At 44.2% G+C, this 26,674-nt stretch overlaps 1 protein-coding gene across 5 annotated transcripts in view; it reads left to right on the top strand.

Annotated features, from left to right (window-relative positions):
* SRGAP3 (SLIT-ROBO Rho GTPase activating protein 3) overlaps nucleotides 1–26,674 on the top strand; it is a 231,075-nt gene that overhangs the window by 114,087 nt on the left and 90,314 nt on the right. For all 5 annotated transcript variants that reach the window (XR_010793772.1, XM_066615038.1, XM_066615039.1 and 2 more), the window contains exon 3: nucleotides 18,617–18,779. Coding sequence is in view for 4 of the 5 variants with exons in the window: in XM_066615038.1 (XP_066471135.1) it covers nucleotides 18,617–18,779 (163 nt within the window). In the remaining variant the exon portion in view is untranslated. The remainder of the gene's footprint in view (nucleotides 1–18,616; nucleotides 18,780–26,674) is intronic.

A 26,674-nucleotide genomic window follows, 5' to 3' on the forward strand; every position in this document is an offset into this window, starting at 1 on the left:
TCATGACCTCTAAGGAATCCCTACATAAGAGGTGTAGAGCCATGAAACCCAACTACCAATGCCCCCCTCTACTTTAGATTGGAGACATTGCGGTGCATGGAAAAGGGGTGTGTTTGGATCGGGAGGATGTGTAGAAGCCAGCCATGTCAGGAGAATGCTGTATAGCAAAGTGTTGGTAGATGGCTGTGTTAGTACACAGAGTATTTATTTGATTTGATTTGATTTGTAATCTGCCTTTCTCCCTGGAGAGCACCAAGAGTAGATATGTGCATGCGTGCGGGTTGTGCATGAGGTTCAAAACGTTCAAGGTTCAAAACGTTCAAGGTTCAAAATGTATTAATTTGCACATGGATTTGGGTAAAATTAAATCTGATAACTACTCTGTATTGTGATTTTATTTTACATAACTTGAGCTACTAAAGCAGGGCAAATTTTTTAAATTTGATTTTACTAGTTTTGTGACTGCTTAGCCCAGGATATTTTTAAACCATAATGTGGATATTCATAAATACAATTGTGCTGATAAGCAGCACTTCAGAGCTACATCACACATGCTAGAGAGCAATGACGAACCTCCCCAGCCCCGCCCCTGGGGCAAAGGTCTGCAATGGCACCCCCAGTGGGCTGTTGCTGCCCCTGTGCAAAAATCCGCCCCCTACTAACTTGAGGCTCACGGAGCTTCGCGCGACCTTAACCTGTGTCAGGGAAGCTTCTCTGAGTTCCCTGACACTATAAACAGTGCTTCCGGAAAACCGGGAACACAGTTTCCGACCCTGTCGGGAGCGGTCCTAGAGGCTTGTACCCAGGGCATTTGCCCCATTGAACCTAATGGTAGGTCCGCAACTGCTACAGAGGCAAATGTGTAGATGGTCCTTCTTATCTGTGGGTTCAGATCCTGTGGATTTGACCCATCGTGGGTCCTGAACCCACATCAGTAGGGCCCACTGAGGACCTCTGGAAGGCACCTCTGGTGAGGTCTGGAGGTGTTCTGAGTTGCTGGGAGGTTACACGCAGCCTCCCAGCTAATCAGAAGGCTTCTGTGAGCAATCAAATAAATGGCAATCAGCAGCAGACCTAGCGCTGGGCAGACAGGGCAAATGCCCCGGGTTATGAGCCCATGCGCCTCCATGACCACGTGGGAAGCATGACTGAGGCTTCCGATGCGATTGGAAACTGTACTTCCTGTTTTCCGGAAGTTTTCTTTAAGACCACGGGGAAGTCTCAGAATGCCTCCCCCGTTGGTCCTGGAGCTGCGTGAGACTCCGTTTCTTTGCCTTAGGTACTCCACTGGTCTTCTGAGATAGTGCCTCAAGTCTCATTCCCAGATGTGGTATAAACTGCCCATTTCCCCCAAACTATCAAATGTGAGGTTATATACAGCAGATGTTAAGCCAGTGATTTTCAACCCAAGGCACACTGACAAGGTACTTAAATAGTCAAGGCACACCATCACTCTTTTGACAATTGACAAGGCACACTGTGCTGCCAGCAGGAGTCTCACATCCTCCATTGGCCCTACTAATAAATGACCCTCCCCCAAATTCCTGTGGCACAAAAATGTGCCACTGCACAGTGGTTGAAAATGGGTGTGTTAAACCATTTTAGAAGTAGTAGTGACTGTTAATAATTTCTGCTAAGGGATTTTAGCTTTTAATAATTAATGGAAAGTGTTCTTAGTTTTTCTGTTGGTACAGAGCAGGAAAACTTGATCAGACCGCATAACTAGCAGCGTTACTATTTGAGAATGGGAGAGGCTAGGCGGAATTGAAAGGAGACGCTAATTCTTAAGGGTTAGAAATCCTTAGGAGGCCCATGATGTTGCTGGCTGTTGTTTCAGTTGAAAAGCAAAGCCAGCTTATTGTGGCTCCAGTCATTTTGGCAGCCAGATGGCAATAAGCATAGCATCTGGCAAATGGACTGAGCAGGCCCTGGAACATACTGCGAATGTTGAACTAATTATTACTAAGTCTCCAAGCAAAAGCAGCTGGAGGGTGTTGGTGGTTCTGTGCTAATAGAACATTGTGGGGGCCATAAGCACAGGTGTGTGAGCAGGCCAGGAAGAAGATTGTGAACTGTTTTGCAGACTTTGGCCCTTATTTCTTTTTAAAAAATCCTATAAGTGAAAACATTTGCTCTCTAAATTGTATGCATTTTCCCTTATGCCTTCCTCTGATTACGTCAAAGTTGCTTATCAAGTTATATAAATAACAGTCCTACTCTGAAATTATTTTAATCACGGCGTGTATTTATTTAATGCATCAGTATTTCACTCAGTTGTTCATGGAAGGGAATGGTGTTCACTTTTGATCAAGAGAACATCTTCCAGATGGCAACAATTCAAGGTGGAATTCTGTTGATCTGAAGAGGAAGGCACATGCACTCATGATTATATATTTCAAAGTGAAATGTAAGCCAGGCTTGCTTTTGGGCCTGTGCATTGTTTGCAAATGGCGATGTGACTGAAAATCCAAAAATACATGGTTTCTGTGTTCTCAGAGCTCTTTAGTATCTGTGTGGTTTTAAAGCTGCTTGAGGAAAAAAAGTCAAGTAGAATTGGGGAGTACAGGAAGTACAATGAGGGATCAGAACGGTTTTATGATTTGCAAGCCCTTTACTCCTCTTGCTTGACCAAGAAGCCCTGCCAGGGTTTGCATTTGCAAAGCATAGTAGCCTTTGTTGACATAATAGTACTGTACTGTAGAACGGGGTGCCCAAACCCTGGCCCTGGGGCCACTTGAGGCCCTCAAGGACTCCCAATGTAGCCCTCAGGGAGCCCCCAGTCTCCAATGAACCTCTGGCCCTCTCGAGACTTGCTGGAGCCCACACTGGTCCAATGCAACAGTTTGATGTCTCGTGAGAGCTGTGGGATGAGGTCTCCCTCCACTGCTTGCTGTTTCACGTCTGTGATGTAGGAGCAGCAGCAGCAAAGGAAAGGCCAGCCTTGTTTTGTGCAAGGCCTTTTATAGGCCTTAAGCTATTGCAAGACCTTCATTCATTCATATAAGTTCATCTTTAGTATATTCATTTATGTAAACTTATGTACATTTATTCAAATCTTAAATGTAAATTAATTCTTTTTTTCCCCCGGCCCCTGACACAGTGTCAGAAAGATGATGTGGCCCTCCTGCCAAAAACTTTGGACACCCCTGCTGTAGAAGGATTATCTGTGGCACAGTGGTGTTTTCCCCTTGCACATTTTCAAGTAAGAAGCAGCTTTGCTTCTTGATTTTGATGCCTGAGTGAACTCTCCTACTATTTGCTGCAGCTGTCACTGCGGCTCATTCACTTGCCCTCTTCCCCCAGCTTCCGTTTCTGTCCACTGCTCTTGTTGCTGATTCATCACTTCTTCCACCCCTAGTTTTTATAGGGGTATAATATTAGTAGTTCTAGTCTCAATCCTTTTCCTAATTACCCCTAGCATGGCATTTGCTGCCTTCGGTGTGAGGCAGCTGAGGATTTTCATTGAGCTACATGACCTCAACATCTCTTTCCTAGTTAATCATCAACAAAAACAGTTCAGACCCCATCAAAGTATATGTGAAGTTGGGATTTTTTATATTTTTGCCTGAGAGTACATCACTTTACATTTATTGATAATGAACCATATTTGTCATTTGGTTGCCCATTCCCCCAGTTTGGAGAGGTCCTTTTGGAGGACATCACGAGCTGTGTTGGTTTTTACCATCCTGAATATTTTGGGGTCATCTGAATATTTTGGGGAGATAGGGAGTTCTCAAACTTCCACCGGCTGCGACCCACCTGTTCTGCAGTGCACAGTGACCTGTCTCCTTCTCCTGTGCTGTGACCCATCTCCTTTTCCCATGCTGGGCCTCCACAGGCCCCTGGAAGCAACTGAAAGTCATTTTCTCGAACCCAGATGTAAACTGAAAGTGACTTTCCAGTTGTTTGTGGAGGCCTGCAGCTATCTGGTGCTGCCGCAAATTGTATCTGGAGGACTCCAGTTTGGAGCCAACAGGATGCAAATGTGGGTAGAGGGCTCAGCCCAGGGTGACCCACAGTTTGAGAAACCCTGTTCTAGATCATTTATGAACAAGTTAAAAAGCCAAGGTACAGAGACAAATTCCTGGGAGACCCTACATCTTTCTTTGCTCTGCTGTGAGAATGGCCTAAGGCAGCGGTTCTCAACCTCCCAGGGAGCTTGAGAACTGCTGTAAGTCCTTGCGGGGGAGCGGGGAAGGCAATGGGGAGTGGAGGGAAGGCAGTGATGCAATCCCCAGGATGGCGTTGCTAAAAGGGGCACAGAGACTGGCATGCATTTACCAGTTTCTGCAGCAACCTCCCGGGGATACGAGAAACCCTGCGCAACCTTCTGCAGGGCTCCCTGAGCTTCAGAAAGTGAAAGTGGAGCGATTGCGTCCTGCCTCTGGTTTGCGATTGCAAATGGGAAGTGGGGCGCGATCTCTCTGCTTTCAGTTTCTGAAGCTCAGGGAGCCCTGCGGAGGGTCGTGCAGGGCTTCTTTCACCCCCAGGAGGTTGCTGCAGGAACCAGTGCATGCCAGTCCCTGCACCCTCCTTAGTGACGTACCCCTGGGGGGTCACGTTACTACCTTCCCTCCACCCCATCCTTTAAGGGGGCAGATTCCAGGGCCCTCAGGCTGGGGTGTCGTGATGCCCCAGTTTGAAAACCACTGGCCTAAGAATTCTCCCTGTTCTGTAACCAGTTACCATAAAAAAAGCTCTCCTCTTTCTGCATGACTACGAAGTTTACTGAAGAGCCTTACTCAAAACCCTTTCAAAGTTTACTCAAAACCCTTTCAAGTATACACTGTCTACTGAATCACTTCTGAGAGCTTGTGGATCACTTTTTAGAGTTTTGAAACAGGATTTAACCTTTGCAGAAACCATGCTGCTTTTTTTTGAGCAAGACTCATTTTTGTACAGCGGTGTTTCTTAAACTGTGGGTCAGCACCCACTAGATGAGTTGTGAGCCAATTTCCAGTGGGTCCCCATTCATTTCAGTGTGTATTTTAATTTTTAATATGTTAAACTTGATGCTACCATGCATTTGGGGAAATGCATGCATTTGGGGAAATGTTGCAGATCTGTATTTGGGGAAATGTTGCAGATCTGTAGTTTTAATAGGCTACTATGTACATATGCTTTTAACAATGATAGTCAATGAGGCTTACTCCTGGGTAAGTGCCGATAGGATTGTAGCCCTTTAGATACTTGGGGAATTTTTTAAAACAGATTAGCAACTGCTTGGGGTGGTTAGGAGGGTTCTTTTTCATTTTAAATAAAATTTTAAACTTATACTGTACTTATTGTAAACATTTAATTTACTTAATTGATTTTATTTTTTCATATGGGGTTGTTGAAAATTTTCAGGCTTGATGTCACTTCTAGCCATGACATCACTTCCAGTGAGTCCTGACAGATTGTCATTCTAAAAAGTGGATCTCAGTGCTAATAAGTTGTTCTACATGCTTCATAACTATATCTTTAACTATACTTTCCATAAGTTTACTTGGAAAACATGTTAAACTGACTGGCCTATCATTTTCCAGATCCCTTTATAAGCAGGTGTTTCATTGGCTGTTTTCTAGTCCTCTGGTATGGAAGCTTATTTAAAGGGCAAGTTACATATTTTTAATATTTGAATTTCACATTTATGTTCCATAAGAACTCTTGGATAGATGCCATTTGAGCCTACTGATTTTCATTGAGCTATTCACCATCATCCCAAAATCCGTTTCCTGGTTTATCTGGAATATTTAACTGGTCAATACTCTCTAGAAGCATCATCCTTTGTTAATTTGACAGTTCTTCAGATATCATAAGGGGTTTGATTCAGGCCCACGTATAAGGCAAACCCAAGCCTTGTGACTTTCTGTTGTATGGGAAAGAGCATTTTACAGCTGCTGTTTTTTTCCTTTTAAAAAAGAGATGCTGGAAGTTTAAAACATGCAGTTGTAACTCTCATCTATTTTTCTTCAAAGATGGTTTTGTTCATCTCCATCATCATCTGCAACAATAATTGTGTGAGTTTCAAAATCAGAATTTATCCAGGAAACCGATACAAAAATACAGTTACCTTTATTCTTGTTTTCCAACATGATAGTCATAGCAGGCTTGGGTTTGCTGCTTTGAATGAGCTTCTTTTTTAAGAACTCAGAGCTGTCATAGTGCTTCATTTCCTTTCCAGTTCAGTGAAGAAGGAAACTAAGGAAGGTTACTGGCCTCTGAAAACACTGTAGCAGTGATCTGTGTCTTTTCAGACTTGAACTTAAAGTTCATTCCACCAGAGAAAGTGTCTGCTGATTGTACGTAGACTGGAAATGTTGTGCCACTAATCTGTTTTTCTTTGGTACTTGAAAAATGAAAAATACAACCCTCCAGTTTTCATTCAGGATGAGGGTGACAATCAGTGAAAGTTGTGAGATTTGTTTTGGAACCAAATGCTAATGAGAAACATACATGTATGTCTATTGAGACTTTAGTACGTCTCTAATCATGAAGCTCAATGGGGACCTTCGGCCAACCTCTATGTCCAGAGGGAGGAGCTGACCAAAGGACTCCCAGTGAAAACAACTGCTCTGTGCTCTCTCTGGAATTGAAACAGTGCCCTATCTCAGAGCCTCATGTTGGGTACAAGATACTTCCTTGACTGATTTTCTCTTGGGTAGTTAGAGATAGTGACTTGACTGAAATTATGCAGTATGACTCTGGCTGAGAGCACCTAAGTTCCACCTCACCATCTTCTCTTTGTTGCTGAACCAAAGGAGCTCATCTGGCAACTTATTGCTCTAGCAGGGGTGTCCAAAGTTTTTGGCAGGAGGGCCACATAATCTCTCTGACACTGTGTCAGGGGCCGGGGGAAAAAAAGAATTAATTTACATTTAAGATTTGAATAAATGTACATAAGTTTACATAAATGAATATACTAAAGATGAACTTCTATTAATGAATTAAGGTCTTACAATAGCTCAAGGCCTATAAAAGGCCTTGCACAAAGTAAGGCTGGCCTTTCCCTTGTTGCCGCTACTGCATCACAGATGTGAAACAGCAAGCAGTGGAGGAAGCACACATCCTACAGCTCATGCAAGAGGTCAAACATTCGCCCTCATGCTGAGAACAGTTGCATCGGGCCAGTGTGGGTTTCAGCAAATCTCTGGAGGGCCAGAGGCTCATTGGAGACTAGGGGCTCCCTGAGGGTCACATTGGGAGTCTTTGAGAGCTGTAGGTGGCCCCAGGGCTGGGGTTTGGGCAGCCCTAACCTAATACAATATCTTGGGGATAGAGCCCAAGCCTAAACATGAAAATAAATTATTTTCATATACAGCCTGAAGGTAACACACATAATCTGAAGGTAATTTTATACCTTCAGATTATTAATATTATTAAAAATTAAAATATTAAAATATTATTAAAAATCAATATTTTTGATAATTTTGTGCATTTTGTGCAATTCGTCACATGAGGTAAAGTGTGGAATTTTCCAATTGTGGTGTCATGTCTGTCCTCAAAAAAAAAAAAAGTTATATATTTTGGAATGCTTTGGATTTCAGAGTTCTGGATAAGGAATGCCCAACTACACATTTTCATGTGTGTCTAGAACAGGGGTGTCCAAACGTTTTAGCAGGAGGGCCACATCATCTCTCTGACACTGTGTCGGGGGGGGGGGGGAGGTGGAGAAAAAAATTAATTTACATTTAAAATTTGAATAAATTTACTTAAATGAATATATTAAGATGGAACTTATATGAATGAATGAAAGTCTTGCAGTAGCTCAAGGCCTATAAAAAGCCTTGCACAAAGCAAAGCCAGCCTTTTCTTTACTGCCACTGCTGCATCACAGACATGAAACAGCGAGTAGTGGAGGGAGCCCTCATCCCACAGCTCAGGTAAGAGGTCAAACAGTCGTCCTCATACTGAGAGCAGTTGCGTTGGGCAAGCATGGGCTCCAGCAAGCCTTTGGAGAGCCAGAGTTTCATTGGAGACTGGGGGCTTCTCGCAGGCCGAATTGGGAGCCCCTGAGGGCTGCAAGGGGCCCCCGGGATGGGGTTTGGGCACCCCTGCATTAGGTACACACAAGTATTCCAAAATACGGAAAAATCTGATATACAAAATGCTTCTGGTCTCAAGCTCTTTGGATAAGGGATGCCCAATCCTGTATGTTGCCAATCTTCATTTTGCACCCAGATTTGCTGTTGTGGCTTATTACAAGTTCACTTCACTCATACGTTTACACATGCCTCGGTTATCAATACATTAGCAGTATTGGTAACAAGATTCCACAATTAAAATGTTATAAATAAAATTTGTATACTGTTCTTTCAAAAGAGGAGATTTAGGCTGCCATCGTTCAAAAGAGAAAAGCTATAATGTCACTTGCATGTTTAATTGTGTGCAAACTGATAGCTGCTTGTTGTTTTTTAGCATTAATGCTGAGGAGGCCTAAAGAACAGCAAATTTTGTGAAAATTTTCACTAAAGCACCTCAGGGGCTTACGAAGGCAAGATGAAATGACTCTGCTGGACCACTGCTTCAGCAGCTACACTGGCTTCCTATTCACTTATGATCCCAATTCAAGATGCTAGTTCTAACCTTTAAGGCCCTATATGATCTGGGTCCAGGCCATCTGAAATACTGCCTCCTTCCATACTTTCCAGCCCGCCCTCTGAGGTCATTTGAGGGGGCTCTTCTCAAGTGCCGCCTCTGTCCCAGGTGGCATCTTGGAGGCAAACCTTCTCTGTAGTGGCACCACAACTATGGAATTTCCTTCTAGCGGAACTGAGAACTACTGAGAACTACTCTCTCGCTCATGGCTTTCCAGCAAGGGCTCAAAACATACCTGTTTTGTCTAGCGTTTGGTTGCTGAGTGGATATTTGACCTCTGTGCCTCGAGTGTTTCCATGGACTAATTTGTTCCCCATTGACCCAAATTAGATTTTTTCTTCTGTTTTGGCTTAATTTTAATATTACATAGTGAAATGTAATGTTTTAATGCCTTGCTTGATGTATTTCTTTTTACCTGTTGTGGTACTCTGTACTTTATTATAAAGCTTTGTAAGCCGCCTTGGGCTTTGGCATGGGAAAGGTGAGAAATAATACTGCATGTCTGTCTGTTGCTTCTCTGCTGCCAGCAGAAGACAAGGCACCGACAATTTGTTAATAAAGTTACTCTAGAAACAGAGCTATAGAACCCAGAAAAGTTTTTCAGTGATTTTCAGTGGCTGTGCTCCAAACTCCCGTGCATACTTGTGGACCCTTTGTGGCACCCTGGCTGAAAATTGTTGCCCTAGAATATGTGGTGACAATACTGAGGTAAATGAAGCAGCGGTCTGATTCAGTATAAAACTGCATCCTGTGAACAATGTGCAAGATGCACAGTCAGTCCGCATCTTATACGGAGTTGGTGCATAAAGCCAAAAACTACCTTAAATTTAAAAAGCTGATACAGGTGCGCCACTTTGCGACCTTTCGGCTTACGCCAGGATTGCATGCGTGGACTGCATTGCAGGACTACAATGTGTGGTTATTGGGGGGGGTGCACACCCCAACCCTCCAAAAGCAAGGGGAGGTCTGCTTCCCTTCCCTCTGGAGGGTTGTCTGACCCTCCCAGGGGCAGCACACATCTAAGTGTTGCCTCTGCAAGGCTCAGACTGAGGGAAAATGTGTCTCTTGAGCGATTTCTTGTCTCCTCCATGAAACCGAAAGTTGAGCAAGAGACGTGATTTTTTTCCCCTCAGTCTGAGTTCTGCAGTGGCAATGAGCAGATGTGCGCTGCCTCTGGGAAGCTCAGATAGCCCTCCAGAGGGAAGGGGAGTGGAGCATTCCCTTCTCTACGGAGAGACTGAATTGCATCAAGTCCTGCTTGACGATGGGAATTGTGGTCCCGATCGCTGTTGTTCAGCAGCACATGACTATACTTACGGTCTCTTTAAGAACTGGAATTACAGTACAAGAGAGACATGGGTAGTAAAATGACTGAGGGTACTGCAGTTCTGTTCCCCTGTTTCAGGCTGAGGCATATTTTGAGTAAGTGGAATGGCTGGTGAACTACTTAAACTGTAGTTTTTCTCTGTTTTGCTGGGCCATAGTGCATATACTTGAATTTGTGCAACTACAATGGACAAAAGTAGCACAGACCTATTGCTCTGTTAGATAGGTGATTGTCCAATGAGGTTAAAGACTAGCTGCCTTGATACCCATGCTGAATTGCTGGGATGGACAATCTTCTTATCCCCTTCTGGAGCACTTGCTGTCCTGCAATCGTATCTTCACGGCAGAAGACCTCGGGCAGATACCGCTGCCCGAACGGCCCCTCCTAACCGAGGAGTTAAGTCAGATAGAGGTTAAAAGAGAAGATGTTTCAGACCTCATTGATAAATTAAAGATCAATAAGTCACCGGGCCCTGATGGCATCCACCCAAGGGTTATTAAGGAATTGAAGAATGAAGTTGCAGATCTCTTGGCTAAGGTATGCAACTTGTCCCTCAAAACGGCCACAGTGCCAGAAGATTGGAGGATAGCAAATGTCACGCCTATTTTTAAAAAGGGAAAGAGGGGGGACCCGGGAAACTATAGGCCGGTCAGCCTAACATCCATACCGGGTAAGATGGTGGAATGCCTCATCAAAGATAGGATCTCAAAACACATAGACGAACAGGCCTTGCTGAGGGAGAGTCAGCATGGCTTCTGTAAGGGTAAGTCTTGCCTCACGAACCTTATAGAATTCTTTGAAAAGGTCAACAGGCATGTGGATGCGGGAGAACCCGTGGACATTATATATCTGGACTTTCAGAAGGCGTTTGACACGGTCCCTCACCAAAGGCTACTGAAAAAACTCCACAGTCAGGGAATTAGAGGACAGGTCCTCTCGTGGATTGAGAATTGGTTGGAGGCCAGGAAGCAGAGAGTGGGTGTCAATGGGCAATTTTCACAATGGAGAGAGGTGAAAAGCGGTGTCCCCCAAGGATCTGTCCTGGGACCGGTGCTTTTCAACCTCTTCATAAATGACCTGGAGACAGGGTTGAGCAGTGAAGTGGCTAAGTTTGCAGACGACACCAAACTTTTCCGAGTGGTAAAGACCAGAAGTGATTGTGAGGAGCTCCAGAAGGATCTCTCCAGACTGGCAGAATGGGCAGCAAAATGGCAGATGCGCTTCAATGTCAGTAAGTGTAAAGTCATGCACATTGGGGCAAAAAATCAAAATTTTAGATATAGGCTGATGGGTTCTGAGCTGTCTGTGACAGATCAGGAGAGAGATCTTGGGGTGGTGGTGGACAGGTCGATGAAAGTGTCGACCCAATGTGCGGCGGCAGTGAAGAAGGCCAATTCTATGCTTGGGATCATTAGGAAGGGTATTGAGAACAAAACGGTTAGTATTATAATGCCGTTGTACAAATCGATGGTAAGGCCACACCTGGAGTATTGTGTCCAGTTCTGGTCGCCGCATCTCAAAAAAGACATAGTGGAAATGGAAAAGGTGCAAAAGAGAGCGACTAAGATGATTACGGGGCTGGGGCACCTTCCTTATGAGGAAAGGCTACGGCGTTTGGGCCTCTTCAGCCTAGAAAAGAGACGCTTGAGGGGGGACATGATTGAGACATACAAAATTATGCAGGGGATGGACAGAGTGGATAGGGAGATGCTCTTTACACTCTCACATAATACCAGAACCAGGGGACATCCACTAAAATTGAGTGTTGGGCGGGTTAGGACAGACAAAAGAAAATATTTCTTTACTCAGCGAGTGGTTGGTCTGTGGAACTCCTTGCCACAGGATGTGGTGCTGGCGTCTAGCCTAGACGCCTTTAAAAGGGGATTGGACGAGTTTCTGGAGGAAAAATCCATTATGGGGTACAAGCGATGATGTGTATGCGCAACCTCCTGATTTTAGGAATGGGTTAAGTCAGAATGCCAGATGTAGGGGAGAGCACCAGGATGAGGTCTCTTGTTATCTGGTGTGCTCCCTGGGGCATTTGGTGGGCCGCTGTGAGATACAGGAAGCTGGACTAGATGGGCCTATGGCCTGATCCAGTGGGGCTGTTCTTATGTTCTTATTATGTTCTTATTATTGTCATAACCACAGTTGTGGTTATTGTTCAAAGGCCACACAGTGGACCCTCACTTCTGAATGCATCTTTGTATGGTGAAATTATTGTAGTGTGAACCCAAATTTTTTGATAATTTGTTCCAAAACTTGTAAGTTTCTCCCACATAACTAAGCTGTTACCCTCTTTGCTAATCATGGTCCCTAAAGAGTACAGCAGGCACCTTTCAATTTGCACAATCTTATAATTATAAAATGTTGGCAACCTTCAGTCTCGAAAGACTATGGTATCGCGCTCTGAAAGGTGGTTCTGGCACAGCGTCTAGTGTGGCTGAAAAGGCCAATCTGGGAGTGACAATCCCTTCCACACCGGGAGCAAGTGCAGTCTGTCCCTGGTCTGTCTCCCTGGCTATGGGCCTTCCTTCTTTGCCTCTTAGCCTCAGACTGTTGGCCAAGTGTCTCTTCAAACTGGGAAAGGCCATGCTGCACAGCCTGCCTCCAAGCGGGCCGCTCAGAGGCCAGGGTTTCCCACTTGTTGAGGTCCACTCCTTAAGGCCTTCAGATCCCTCTTGCAGATGTCCTTGTATCATCGCAGCTGTGGTCTACCTGTAGGGCGCTTTCCTTGCATGAGTTCTCCATAGAGGAGATCCTTTGGGATCCGGCCATCATCCATTCTCACGACATGACCGAGCCAATGCAGGCGTCTCTGTTTCAGCAGTGCATACATGCTAGGGATTCCAGCACGTTCCAGGACTGTGTTGTTAGGAACTTTGTCCTGCCAGGTGATGCTGAGAATGCGTCGGAGGCAGTGCATGTGGAAAGCGTTCAGTTTCCTCTCCTGTTGTGAGCGAAGAGTCCATGACTCGCTGCAGTACAGAAGTGTACTCAGGACGCAAGCTCTGTAGACCTGGATCTTGATATGTTCTGTCAGCTTCTTGTTGGACCAGACTCTCTTTGTGAGTCTGGAAAATGTGGTAGCTGCTTTACCGATGTGTTTGTAATTATAAAATACAGTTATAAAAAACAAGACTGTATCCTTCCCTAATATGCACAGTTGTAAACTTTTCCGAGTGGTGAAGACCAGAAGTGATTGTGAGGAGCTCCAGAAGGATCTCTCCAAACTGGCAGAATGGGCAGCAAAATGGCAGATGCATTTCAATGTAAGTAAGTGTAAAGTCATGCACATTGGAGCAAAAAATCAAAACTTCACATGTAGGCTAATGGGTTCTGAGCTGTCTGTGACAGATCACTAGAGGGATCTTGGGGGGGGGGGTGGACAGCTCGATGAAAGTGTCGACCCAATGTGCGGCAGCAGTGAAGAAGGCCAATTCTATGCCTGGGATCATTAGAAAAGGTATTTAGAACAAAATGACTAATATTATAATGCCGTTGTACAAATCAATGGTAAGGCCACACCTTACTGGAGTATTGTGTCCAGTTCTGGTCACCACATCTCAAAAAGGACATAGTGGAAATGGAAAAGGTGCAAAAGAGAGCGACTAAGATGATTACTGGGCTGGGGCACCTTCCTTATGAGGAAAGGTTACGGCGTTTGGGCCTCTTCAGCCTAGAAAAGAGACGCCTGAGGGGGGACATGATTGAGACATATAAAATTATGCATGGGAAGGATAAAGTGGATAGAGAGATGCTCTTTACACTCTCACATAACACCAGAACCAGGGGACATCCACTAAAATTGAGTGTTGGGAGAGTTAGAACAGACAAAAGAAAATATTTCTTTACTCAGCGTGTAGTTGGTCTGTGGAACTCCTTGCCACAGGATGTGGTGATGGCGACTGGCCTGGACGCCTTTAAAAGGGAATTGGACAAGTTTCTGGAGGAAAAATCCATTATGGGGTACAAGCCATGATGTGTATGCACAACCTCCTGATTTTAGAAATGGGTCATGTCAGAATGCCAGATGCAAGGGAGGGCACCAGGATACAGGTCTCTTGTTATCTGGTGTGCTCCCTGGGGCATTTGGTGGCCCGCTGTGAGATACAGGAAGCTGGACTAGACGGGCCTGATCCAGTGCTGCTGTTCTTATGTTTCTTATGCTACCAGACGCTTGCATTCACATAACTCATTGGCCTATCTGACCCACCTAGGTCCTGTTGGCAGCAATCATGAGCCCATCATAAAATAATGAACCTTGTTGTACTAAGATAAGAATATAAGAAGAGCCCTACTTGAACAGGCCGAAGTCCCATCTAGTCCAGCTTCCCAGTGGTTCACCAGATGCCTCAGAGAGCACAATAGATGACAAGATACCCCATTTCCACTCCCTTGCACTTGGTATTCAGAGAGAGCTGACCTGTGATGGCTTGTAACCTGTGATGGTCCTTTCATCCATAAATCTGTCCAATCTCCTTTTACAGGCATCCAGGCCAGACACCATCATGACATTCTGTGGCAAGGATGTGTTACAGTTCAATGACACTGTGTATAAATAAATATTTTCTTTTGTACTAATTCTCCCACTACTCAATTTTAGTGTATGTCCACTGGTTCTAATGTTGTGCAAGATGGAAAAGAGCATCCCTCCATCCACTCTATAATTCCCTGCATAATTTTATATGTCTCAATCATATTCCCCCTCAGGTGCTTTTTTTCTAGACTGAAGAGCCCCAAGCACTGTAGCCTTTTTTCATAAGGGAGGTGCCCTAGCCTGCTAATCATTTTGGTCACTCTCTTCTGCACCTTTTCCACTTCTGCTATATCCTTTTTGAGATGTGGTTACTAGAACTGTACGTAATGCTCCAGATATGACCTTACAATTGATTTGTACAATAGCATTATAATATTGGCCATTTTATTCTCAATCTGTTTTTTTAATTATCCTAGGGGGACTCCATTGTAAAGTGATTTGATCGTAAAGTGAACCGAGCAGGGTTCCACAGCAAAGTGTGCAAGATGTGGGTCAACTGTATATTGTGCATTGCCTGAAGTAAAAGGTGATCAAAATATGTATGACTTCCTTTCTTCAAGCTTTCCACAAATAGGAGGAATCCAGATTGTACTTGACCCTGACAGTTGAACAGCTTATAGGTTAGTGCAAATCAGTTTCTTGTGGCAATTGGGCTTCACTTTCTAGTTTACTGAACCTTTTTCTGCCTACTGAGTGTTGACCTTTCTGGCATGATTTTTTCAGCCACAGTTAGTTCAATTCTTCTTTGTATCTGCTGAAAGATTATAGTCCAATATTGCCCAAATAGTTGAATTGTATTAGCTTGCGTACAGAGATCTTTGACAAAGTACAGTTGCTTTGTGAGATCTGTGAAGTTTAATATAATAGAAATTCTCCTCTTGTTGGAGGCCTCTAAGAGAATAGATTTGGACTGAAGAGGCTCTGTTGCTGCTGAGGTTTATAAAGTGGTTCATCAGTTTTAAATAGGAGAAATGTGTTATTGAACACCATAGTTTCAAGGGGGAAATGGAAAATGAGCTTAACAAAACTGAACCATTTATTTGCTTTTACACATTAATAACCTTCAGCATAGTCCTGTCCTCTGTTTCTCTTCCAGAATATTCCTAGTCCTTGGTAGTTTCTTGTCTTGGAAACACTTGGATATGGTCTGGGTCTGTATGTTTTTGTAGATAGAAGGGGAAAAATAAACTGCTGAAAATGTGGATCCTCTCCTATCTCTTCCCCTGCCTTTGTTTCTTTGGTAGCAACTCTGTTACTCTCAGTTGTCTCTTATTGAGCTGCTTGAGCAGGTAAATTGCCAATCCTTTACCAGACAGAGCCAGGTGGAGCAAAAGGGAGGTAGCAATGGTGGAACTACAGGTAAGAGAGAGGAAAGTTTTGAGGGACTTAGTCATCTCCTATTCCTTGCTAAGCAGGTGAGAAGGAGACAAAGTCAAGAAATTCTGTTTTGATTGCTTGTGCAAGCAAGTGATTGGAGCAGGATTGCTCTGCTGCTGCTTCTTGCAGCTCTATCACTGCGATCACTCACTCAATCGAAGAGGAATGAGCTGCTCCAGCAAGGACAACCACCTCAAGTGCACTTTGTAACTTGCTTACAATACTGCAAACAAATTGTAGTTGTGAGTCTCAGAATGTTATTACTATTTTTGTGGCCTTGTGTGGTCTTGTTGCTCCCTCCAGGTTTTGCCATTTCAGTCTGGCAGCGAAAATGAACTTTAATGAACCACTTGTGGGCTCTCATTTGACTTGGCGGGTCACTAGTTCTTCCAATATAGATAATGGATGGTGGGTTTAGATATGTAAACCCAGCCCTTAACACAGTCTCTAAGCTCTGATTTGTAGGAGTTGTGTACTGCGCCATTTGAATGGAAGAGTGTGATGATGTTTTGTGACTCAGAACTATGATTGATAGTACACCAAACAACATCTTTAACAAAAGAGATTTCTAAACCGTTTGACAGAATCTCTGGCCTGGGAGATGGAAAAACCCTAATAAGTCACCTGATCCTTCTCTCCACTAATGCAGAATTGTTCCCTCCTGCACCATTTCTAGCATTGCTGCTTTGCTTCGTCTGCACACAATATTCTTCACTTGATAATGAGATGTACATCTTGGGTCTTGACTGCTCTCCGGAGATTTGATCCGATTGCTTAATGGCAGAGAGCTGGTCTAATATGGTTCTTTGTGATTTTCTCTCCCTCAACAAGGCAGTCATTCAGTGACGTGAATTGCAATCTCTTGTTTCAGTTTCTAAGCTTGGGAAGCTGGAGCAGAGCATGTGTTCCATTGGGAACCAGGAAGTGCGGGCTTATATCCTAAGGAGGCTATGTTTGCAGGGAGGGGAAGCATTCATAGATGAGTGGGAGACTCAGATAAGGACTGCCTCCCCAGTGACCCTTAAGTAGTATCTGTATCAAATCTCTGCTCATCCATTAAGCTTCCTGGCAGCCCTTGAATCAGCTACTATTTTCAACCTGGCCTTTTTATGAGGCTGCTATATACAAAGCCAGAACTTTCTTCCATCAAGGACATTGTTGTTCATGCCAACCGGCAGTGGTTCTCCAGAGTTTTAGATGGGGTACTTTCCCAGTTCTCCTCTAAAAGGGTGATGTAAGGTCAACATACAGAACGCTGTCCATATTGTCAGAATGTGTGTTCATAAACACAAATGAACAGAACCATGTCATTCAGTGTGCAAAGTGTGTGTGTTTGGTGAGATTGGTTGGAAGCAGTGCCGTAGCTGGGGAGGGGAGGGCAGTTTGTCTTAGATGCCAGCCTTGGTGGGGGGGGGGGTGACACCACAAGTAACCAAAATCACTAATATCACGGTTTTTGGGAATAATGCCATCATGACACATTCTATTTGATGTGAAATTTACAGCAGAATGCAATTGAAAAAACTGGAGTGAAATATCTCCATACTATCAAAAGTTATAGCCAAAAAACAAAAATGCATGGAGCCCTATGGAAAGTGAAACTGAACCATATTGTATATTTACTCATGAGTAGGTAAACGTGCCTTAGTCCATCAGAAAGGGCAAGCTGAGAAAATCCAATGACACCAGAATAGTCCTGATCTAAATAATGCAGCCCCCCCCCAAACAGCTGAGAAGGAAGTCCCTCCTTCCAAGCTGATGAATGTATTGAGTCCTATGGAAAGTGAAACTAAGTCACAAGATCGCATTTACTCGCAAGTAAGCAAACGTGCCTTGGCTCATGATCACATCGCAAAGGGGAATGCGAGGCCACCAGAATGGTCCCTATCTGATGAACATGGAGCTCATAAGAACACAAGAACAGCCCCACTGGATCAGGCCATAGGCCCTTCTAGTCCAGCTTCCTGTATCTCACAGCGGCCCACCAAATGCCCCAGGGAGCACACCAGATAACAACAGACCTCATCCTGGTGCCCTCCCTTGCATCTGGCATTCTGACATAGCCCATTTCTAAAATCAGGAGGTTGCATATACACATCATGGCTTGTACCCCGTAATGGATTTTTCCTCCAGAAACTTGTCCAATCCCCTTTTAAAGGCGTCCAGGCCAGTCGCCATCACAGCATCCTGTGGCAAAGAGTTCCACAGACTGACCGCACGTTGAGTAAAGAAATATTTTCTTTTGTCTGTTCTAACTCTCCCAACACTCAAATTTTAGTGGATGTCCCCTGGTTGGAAGGTCGGTGAGGTTCCAGTGCAAGTTAGGCTTGCGCCCTGCGTTGCCTTTGTTTGTATGCTATTGTAAAGTAAGGTCTTTACTCATTAGGGCTACAGCCCCAAGTGTCCACAGCCTTGGGAGTGAGCCACATTTAAATACAATGAGACTTACTTGCAAGTAAGCTTGCATGAGATTGGGATGTTGGTGTAATACCTCATTCCTATTACTATTTCCAAATGTCAATCTCATGTATTTCAGATTTCATTTAATCAGATGTGAGCTGTAATGGCCTACTGGATAATGGCTCTTGCAGTGGGTAGTGACAGCCAGAAAAATGCACATATTTAGACAAAAAAAAAAAAACTAATTTAGAAATTTAGGCTCTCTAGCTCAGGTAAACATTGGAATAGCAAAACTTTTAAGCTCTGGAACTTGTTGCTACTACTGATGTCAAGGAAGACTGTGCCACTTTGTGAACTAAGACAATTTGTTTTAATTTCTTACAATCTTGTAGGAAGGATCAGCACCTTCTTTCACCTGTGAACTGCTGGTATCTGGTACTGACCCAGACTCGGAGAGAGAGCAGAGACCATGCAACCCTGAATGACATCTTCATGAACAATGTCATCGTCAGACTTTCCCAGATCAGCGAGGATGTCATCAGACTATTTAAAAAGGTAAGCCAAGTGTTGATGCGTCATTTAAGGGTCTCACTGCTGAGAAACAAAATGCCATGTTAAGAGAACTATGGAGAAAAAAAATCTTGGGAAGTTATGCTGTCATAAAAATATTTGTTAGTCCTGTGCTAAAAGCACTTGCAATATCCCAGCATAAAATTTATGCACAAAGATGGGCTGGGATTCAGTGTAATTTTTAAATGTGCGTATGGACAGGTCAGAACTCTAATTTATGAATGATTTTGATGTCATTTTGTCGCATTTTACATAATGGTCAGAATTTTTCTCATATTGATCTCCAAGCCTGTGAATCTAGGAAGCTGCCTCATACTGAGTCAGACTATGAGTCCGTATAACTCAGTACTGTATTGCTTACCCTGTCTGGTGGTCACTTCTCAGGGCGTTGGTTCCTCTAAACGAAGGGGAGTAATTATCTCAAGGTTCTCATTAAAGTCCAAACAAAAGGGAACATGAAACGCAGGATTTATTAGGATCCAATTAACAATTAAAAACTTTAATATAAATTCAATATGCAGATAACGAAAGCACTACAAAGTAAAGGAGGCTCCTGAACCTGCAGGACTCCCCCTCAGGCAAAACCCTTTTATGAACTTGCCAAAAAAAAACTGCAAAGAAAAATTAAAAACCTAACGCAGTAAAAAATAGTTTCATTCACAGTCCCCAGCTACTCCCCTCCAAATCCCATCCAACCAAGGAGGCAACAAAGTTTCCTTCTCCACAGGGTTTTATTCTCTATATCTGGGGTCAGCAAGCCGCGGCTCTGGAGCCGCATGCATCTCTTTCAGCCGTCTGCTGAGGCTCCGGAATCTGGGTGAAAGTGGCAAAGGGGGTGACAGAGTGCCTCTCTGTCACCCCCTTTGCTAAACTAATTACTATGTAAAAACAGGGCTTTTTTTCTAATGGAACGCACTGGAATGGCGTTCTGCCACCTTTTTAATGCACCTTTTTGATGGGCTTCCCCCGCAACAAACAGCCGCCGTGCTGAGTTCCGCCTCCCAGCCCGGTGCCTGCCTCCGTCCCTCCCCTCGAAAGCGCAGTCACTGAACGAGGGTCCCCCCAGCCTCCCCTGCCCAGCCCAGCACAAACCCCCCCATAGGGCTGCTCTTGTCCCCCCACCCCATCCTTTCCCAGGCAGGCTTCCTCCTGCACCAGGTAACTCTGGCTGACAAGTGCGAGGGTGCAGTGAGCCCCGTTGACTCTAATGGGACTGACTTCTGAGGAGACAGGCAGAGGAGGGGCTCTGAGGCTGCAGTCCTCTCCACACCTTCCTGGGCGGAAGCCCCACTGCCTCTACTGGGACTGACTTCTGAGGAGACAGGCAGAGGAGGGGCTCTGAGGCTGCAGTCCTGTCCACACTTTCCTGGGAGGAAGCCCCATTGCCTCTACTGGGACTGACTTCAAAAATGCAACACACTATAGTTTTTTTTATACATAGCATAAAAGTAAAAAAACAACTATATGTGCAGTGTTATCTTCATTTTAGATGTCAAAAGGGTTTTGTGGCTCCTGAGGTTTTCTTTTCTCCGGAAAACAGGTCCAAATGGCTCTGAGTGTTTAAGGTTGCCTACCCCTGCTCTATACTAATAAACCCAATCCTTCTCACCTGGGTCCTTTACTCCTGAGGAAACCCAACTACTCTAATACCAACGGAAGGAAAGTAAAGACCTACATGAAACAACAGTTTTATGACTGTTTCTTCAGAGTTTCAGAAAAGGGCCTTCTCAGCCCTTCCTGGAGATTGAACCTGGGATCTTCTCCATGCAGTGCATTCTACTCAATCACTGAGCTACGTTTTTCTTTCCTTTCCTTTTTCTATGCATCTTGTGTACTTGTTTGATTGTAAGCCAGAACTACTGGCAGTATTTTGTCATCTAAACACAGCATGCCTCTGGGATTTGAAATATTATTCTTTTAACAGGTCAACCTCAGGCCAGCCTGGTGTGGTGTTTTAGAGGTTGGCTTTGTAGAAAAAGTGGCATAGTTTGAAACAAACATTATGAAATACTGCTTGACAGCATTGAACTATTTTTGTTTCTTGGACACTGCCTCTAATGCAATAATTTGGAATTGTAACTTTCTCTAATGCGACTAAGGGATCTGTGCTTGCTTTATTGCTTCTAATAACTGCCCCTTTGCCATCCCCCTGAATTGGCATGATCCGCAACAGAGGTAACATTAACCCAGGACTCATCTGCAGTCTGCCATACACAGCACCTGCTTTTAATCAAGGCAGAGCAGCATTATTGAGTTCTGTTGTGTGTGCATCTGAGATTCTATTCAAAAATTGTCCCTAGAGGTGGACCTCAATACGGCTCATATCTATGGAAATAACAATCAGTTAAATCAAGAAAAGGAGGCTTATTTAATGTTGTAATTTTCTCTTGTGTGTACAAGAGCTTACACACACAGAGTGTCTTAATGTCTTATATTTAAGGAACTAGACTTTCTAGACTTTAACCCTGTGTGTACTGCTTTGAATGGTGGTTCTGTTGTATCATTGCTCTGTCATGGCTAATATTTGAAGAACCTACAGCAAATAGGAAGTCTCAAGATTATTGGGCTGGAAAATAACCTTTAGCCCAGCCAGGGACAATGAGGCAGGATTCATCATGACTCCCCCTGAAATCGACCTATAAAATACATTGAATGTCTGTGGCAATGTGTTCCTATGAGAAGGTCTCTTGTAGTAAAACACAAGGTACTGTGCTTCCAAGATATGGCATCTAGCAGTTGTAGCACTGGATATGTTTTCACAAGGCTAATTTATTTTACAGAGCTTGCCCACTGCCTTTCCAGCCACTGCAGATCATGCCTCACAGCAGCAAGAAACAAACAAGTTCACTTTACCTTGTGAAAATCGAAGGAAAGTTTTCCTGATTCTTCTGCCTCTGAAATGGTTGTGCAAATGAGGCTCAATCTGTTGTTTTGGCATTTTGTATTTTCTTCTGCTTCTTTTTGTGCAGAGATGGTTCTGTAACCCATTTTAAGAACCAATATGCAAGCCGGCTGGCACAAGAAAGGTTAAGGACATCCCTAATTGTTTTGCAGCTTCTTGGCATTGTTGCAGATTGCTCTTTGGTAAATTAAAGTTTTGTTTAGAAAATGCTGCTTTATCTCCCCTTTTAAGCTAATGTTAATAGGCTTTGGCACCTTGTGGGCACTAATGTACAGGGATGGCAATGTATGGTGAATGTTTCCATTGCAAATGGGGTATTTTCATTTTGCTGATAGCCATAATCAGAGAAATGCACAAACAGACACATAATTGATTCATGTTTTCTTAGCTTTGGGCAACCTGCTAGTGGTGTTAAATTTTGGACATTTTTTTCCTCTTTGGCTGCCTGAGTGATCAGTCTTTGACAATAGTAGTATGGCATACTTTGCTGCTTAGTTCCATGTTTCTGAGACAGAATTTTGCAAATATATGTGCGCTGTTCTTTGACTCAGCGAGGCAAAGATCACTGAGTAAGACAACACTTCAATTGTTCTTTAAGAAATTAACTGGATTTAATTGAGCTGGAGACTATATAAATGATAGACTTCCTTGTCATTGATCAAGGTTCAAATCCCCACTCAGCCATGAAGCTTCCTGGGTAACCTTGGGCCAGTCACTATCTCTCAGTTTCACCTACCTCACAGGGTTGTTGTGAGAACAAGAAGAGAGAAGAACTCTGTGCACCACCCCAGTCTCCATGGGGGAAGGGTAGTATAAAAATGTGAAAAATAAATAATAATGGCAGAACTGAAGACCGATTTCACAGTGCTCTACAGTGTCCTCGAATGCAAACACAATTCTATTCATTTGTCTTGTTTTCATTCTTTGCTACTTTTAAACTTGTCTCTTCTTCAGTAAATAAGGTACTATGTATTTGGGCCAATACCCTGCTTTTGTAGTGGTTTCGGTTCTATGGTGAAATAATATGAAAGCTGGAAAACTTTTAAAGTAAGGATTTGTTAACAGCTTGGCTTCATTGGCCTTTCAGATTTGTTATGTAGCATAATGGGCATCGCAATCCTTACTTGTGCTGGAACAGGTAGGCTGGTGGGGCTGCGTGGTATCCAGCACACATTTCAGGCTGTCTGAGGCTTGGCCCAAGGCAAAGGAACCTTTTCCCCTTCCCCTGGCGAGAGCCACAGCAGGCCCAATGGCGCAACTCAGATCCACACCACCAAAATCGATGGTGCAAATCCGAGCAGCCTGGGACTGCCCCCAGCTGCCCAGGAACAGGGCTAGGATCTGGCGTAAGTGCTGGATCCTGGCCCTGTCTCCTGCTCCCCACCTGCCTGCCCTGGAAACACTTGCCCTTCCATGCCCCAAAATTAACCAAGCCCCAGACCCCTGCGCCGGCTGACCTCAGCTGATGCAAACTCACTTTGCCCCGGGGCCCGCATCCATGCTCCGGCCTATCTCCTCGAAGAGTGGTGCAGAAGTGCTTTATGGAAAGGGACTTGCACCTGCCAAAGGTGTGCTTAGTATTGCGCCCTAAATGTGTTTTTCACTAACTTCTGTGCAATTAGTGATTATGTAGTTACTCCAAGGATTAAGAAGCAATTTGGAGACAGACTATTTAATCACAAGCCTGCATAGCATTTTTGGGGACGGGTTTTGCCAAGGAACCCCTCTGGTATTTCTTGCTCAGGTAGCAGTGGACTAGATCTACCAAGTCTGGTCCCACCAAGCTGCAGGTTAACTATTTGGAAGGGGGGAGGGAGAGGAAAGGTGTGATTACTTGGCAGTAGGCGTCACTGCCCTGGTTTAATGGGTGGTTGCTGGAAGTCCCCATCTCTTTCATGACAGAGTCACTACCCATTACCTAGGAGGAAAGACTCCACGACTTTGGGTTGCCTGTTTCGTGTTGTGGACATTGTGTACTCTGATGGAAATAAGGCCCATCAATGGGTTGCATTGTCCCCATGTTTGCGAGCATCAGATGAGATTGCATCACCATGTTGTGACAGTTGCATGAATACTTAATAACTTTCAGTCATGAGGGATGGGTTCACTTTGCAAGGATAAAGGGGTAAGATCTCAAGACAGTGGATTATGTGAGAGGGTCTAATTGGCAAGACAGATCTTACGGTAACTTGGATTGAAAGCATCTTCTGATGACATGATCTGAACAAGGAATCACTTTAATCCCTGGAAATTCATGTCCTGTAATATTAACATAGTTCAGATTTTATGAAAGATGAAGTAAATGATTCATCTTGGGCAAGTGTTTATCTCAGAGCATAGGAGAGAGAGAGAAATGATCCTTTTTTTGTAGCTGCTTAGCACCATTACTAATGCTGACAGTCAAAAACTTTAATTTGTGTGTTAAACATTAGCTTCACATGCCTCTCCCCTTGAGCTAGGTACTTGTCACTAAATTTCAGGTGAATTGTTTCAGTTACAAAAGGTTATTCATGGTGATAGAAACTTTCCTCCCCCATTTTTTAAAACTATGAATTGATTGGCAACCTTCAGTCTCGAAAGACTATGGTATAAGCCTACAGCACCCGGTATTCCCAGGCAGTCTCCCATCCAAGTACTAACCAGGCCTGACCCTGCTTAGCTTCTGAGATCAGATGAGATTGGGCATCTGCAAGGTAACAGTAGTTGCTAAAACTATGAATTAAAAAAAACAAGCATTTTGTACATCAGTTAGTAAAGCGTACATTTTGATAATATGTCTCCAACATTAAGTAATGTCACTTTTTTTCCTCTTCAAACTGGTATACTCTTCTGGTATAAGTCTTTCTGTCTAACTAGGTATAACATAAGACACATTAAATAAAGAGAAGTCTCATTGTTTCGTTTCCTCCACAAGTGTATCATATGCTATAGTCTTAGGGCGCAATCCTACCCTTCATTTGGGCCGGTGCAAGTCCCTTGCGCTGGGCCAGGAAGGTCGCAAACCTACCTTATGCGCCTGAGGAGGCACAAACATAAGGCATGTTTGCGCCTCCTCAGGAGGAAGCTGGGCCAGTGCTCGAAGAAGCGCTTCGGAAGCTAATGCAAGCCTCCACAGGCCGGCTTCCTCCGTGTGGGTTGCTTCGGCCCGACTGGGCCAATGCAAGGAGGAAAGGTAGGCAGCGAGGAGGAGATGGAAGGGAGGCATTCCTAGGTGGGAGGAGGTGGGCAGTGGAAGGCCCCGGGGGTGGGCGGGGAATGGGAGGCGGGGCTGGATCCAGACCCCTGTTCCTGGGGAGAACAGAGTAGCTTCAAGCTACTCCGCTCTCCTTGGACTTGCGCCATGTCAGGAGGTGGCGCAAATCCATTGAGACCCATAGGGAAAAGGGCATCTTTCCCAGGGGTAAGGGGAGATGTTTCCCCTTGCCTCTGGCTGAGCTGCTCTTGGCCCCTATCCTGCGCTGGATATAGTACAAGCCTCCTCGCTTGCTTGTTCCAGCACAGGATAGGATTGCGCACTTACTTTAACAACTTTGTACCTTTATAACCTAATACTGTAAGTTTCCCTGGTGATGGCTCTTCAATGTCCATTATGGGCAAAGTAGATGGAAGTTGTTTTGTTTTATGTGCCACTTTTTTTAACCTACCAATATGCTTTTAAGGCAGCTACTAATAAGGGAAAATAGCATTCAATAAACATTTTTTTAAAAGACTCTGGGGAGATTATATAAAATGTTTAAGGATGACTAGTGTGATTGCAGATTTTTGAATGGAAATGATCTTCTTCCATCAGCCATCCATGATCTCTTGAGTTAACTTGCAAGGGGCACCTGAAAAGGCGGGGGTGGGGGGGAGATCTTGCAGCACTAGTTTTTCTTTTGGTAAAATTATTTGCAGAGAGTTGATACTCAACTATTTCTAGCAAGAATCTTTCAAAGATTTCCAGAAGGAAAATATTGCTGACAGGGAGCGAGAGCATGATACGCTTCAATTAAATTGTCTTCAGCTGCAGTGTTTGGGCCCAGATTTGAGGATATACCTATTATTGAAATGAAGGAATCACATCTGGCCTTTCCCTCTCCATTCCAGTTGCTTTTTAAAATTGTTATTTGGCCATCATCTCTGTCTTTTGGATCCTAGTCCTGCCAGTACTACTGTACTCATGATGTGGGCAAAAATACTCCTTTCCTGCCAAGTAGTGGGTGTAGCCGACTGAATTCTTATACTTCAGAGCAATGCTGACCCTTTTTTTAATTGCACCAGACACTTCGCAGCCAGCCAGCACTATGACATCATAACCACTGTAGGAAACATGTGCCATTAAAAACAGTGCAGTGATTCCATTCTGTTGCTGTTATAAGTGCGACTGTTTCACTTGCAAGGAACAGTTCAGGCCAGGATTGCTCAGTGCTGCAGGGAAGCTGCCTGAGTTCATGAGATTGATATGAGACTAGCTTTTGAGAGTTTCTGTCCCGTACCTCCAAGGTTTGTGGTGTTGATGTGAGTCACACAGTTTAAGGCTAGGTCACTTTGTGTAATGACTGGTGCCTGGGAGATGTAATCCATTCTGGCGACCCAAGGCCTCTCATTTCATTATTGGTGTAATCTCGCGCCAGTGCCTTTTCATTGATGAGGTGGCCCAGGAAGGTATTAAATGTGTTTTTCAAGAGCTTTATAATGTTTAGCACAGGGGTGCTCAATAGGTGGATCGCAATCTACCGGTAGATCGCGAGACAAATTGAGTAGATCACGGAGCCCTGTCTCTCCAAACTGTTAATATGTCAGTTTCGTCTAGTGACTAGACAAAACTGACATATTTAGCTGACACTAAACTGACACTGAAACTGACACTTTAGCTGCTCTTCAGGTATGCAGCAACAAAACTGACTAGACTCCAGCAGGGGCTCCATACATTAAAGGGGGTGTCTGTCAGACGCTTCCTTCCCCCCTGGTAGATCTCCGGGCCTTGCTGGGTTTCAAA

The sequence above is a fragment of the Tiliqua scincoides genome, chromosome 2 (genome assembly GCF_035046505.1).
Source record: "Tiliqua scincoides isolate rTilSci1 chromosome 2, rTilSci1.hap2, whole genome shotgun sequence".
NCBI lineage: Eukaryota > Metazoa > Chordata > Lepidosauria > Squamata > Scincidae > Tiliqua > Tiliqua scincoides.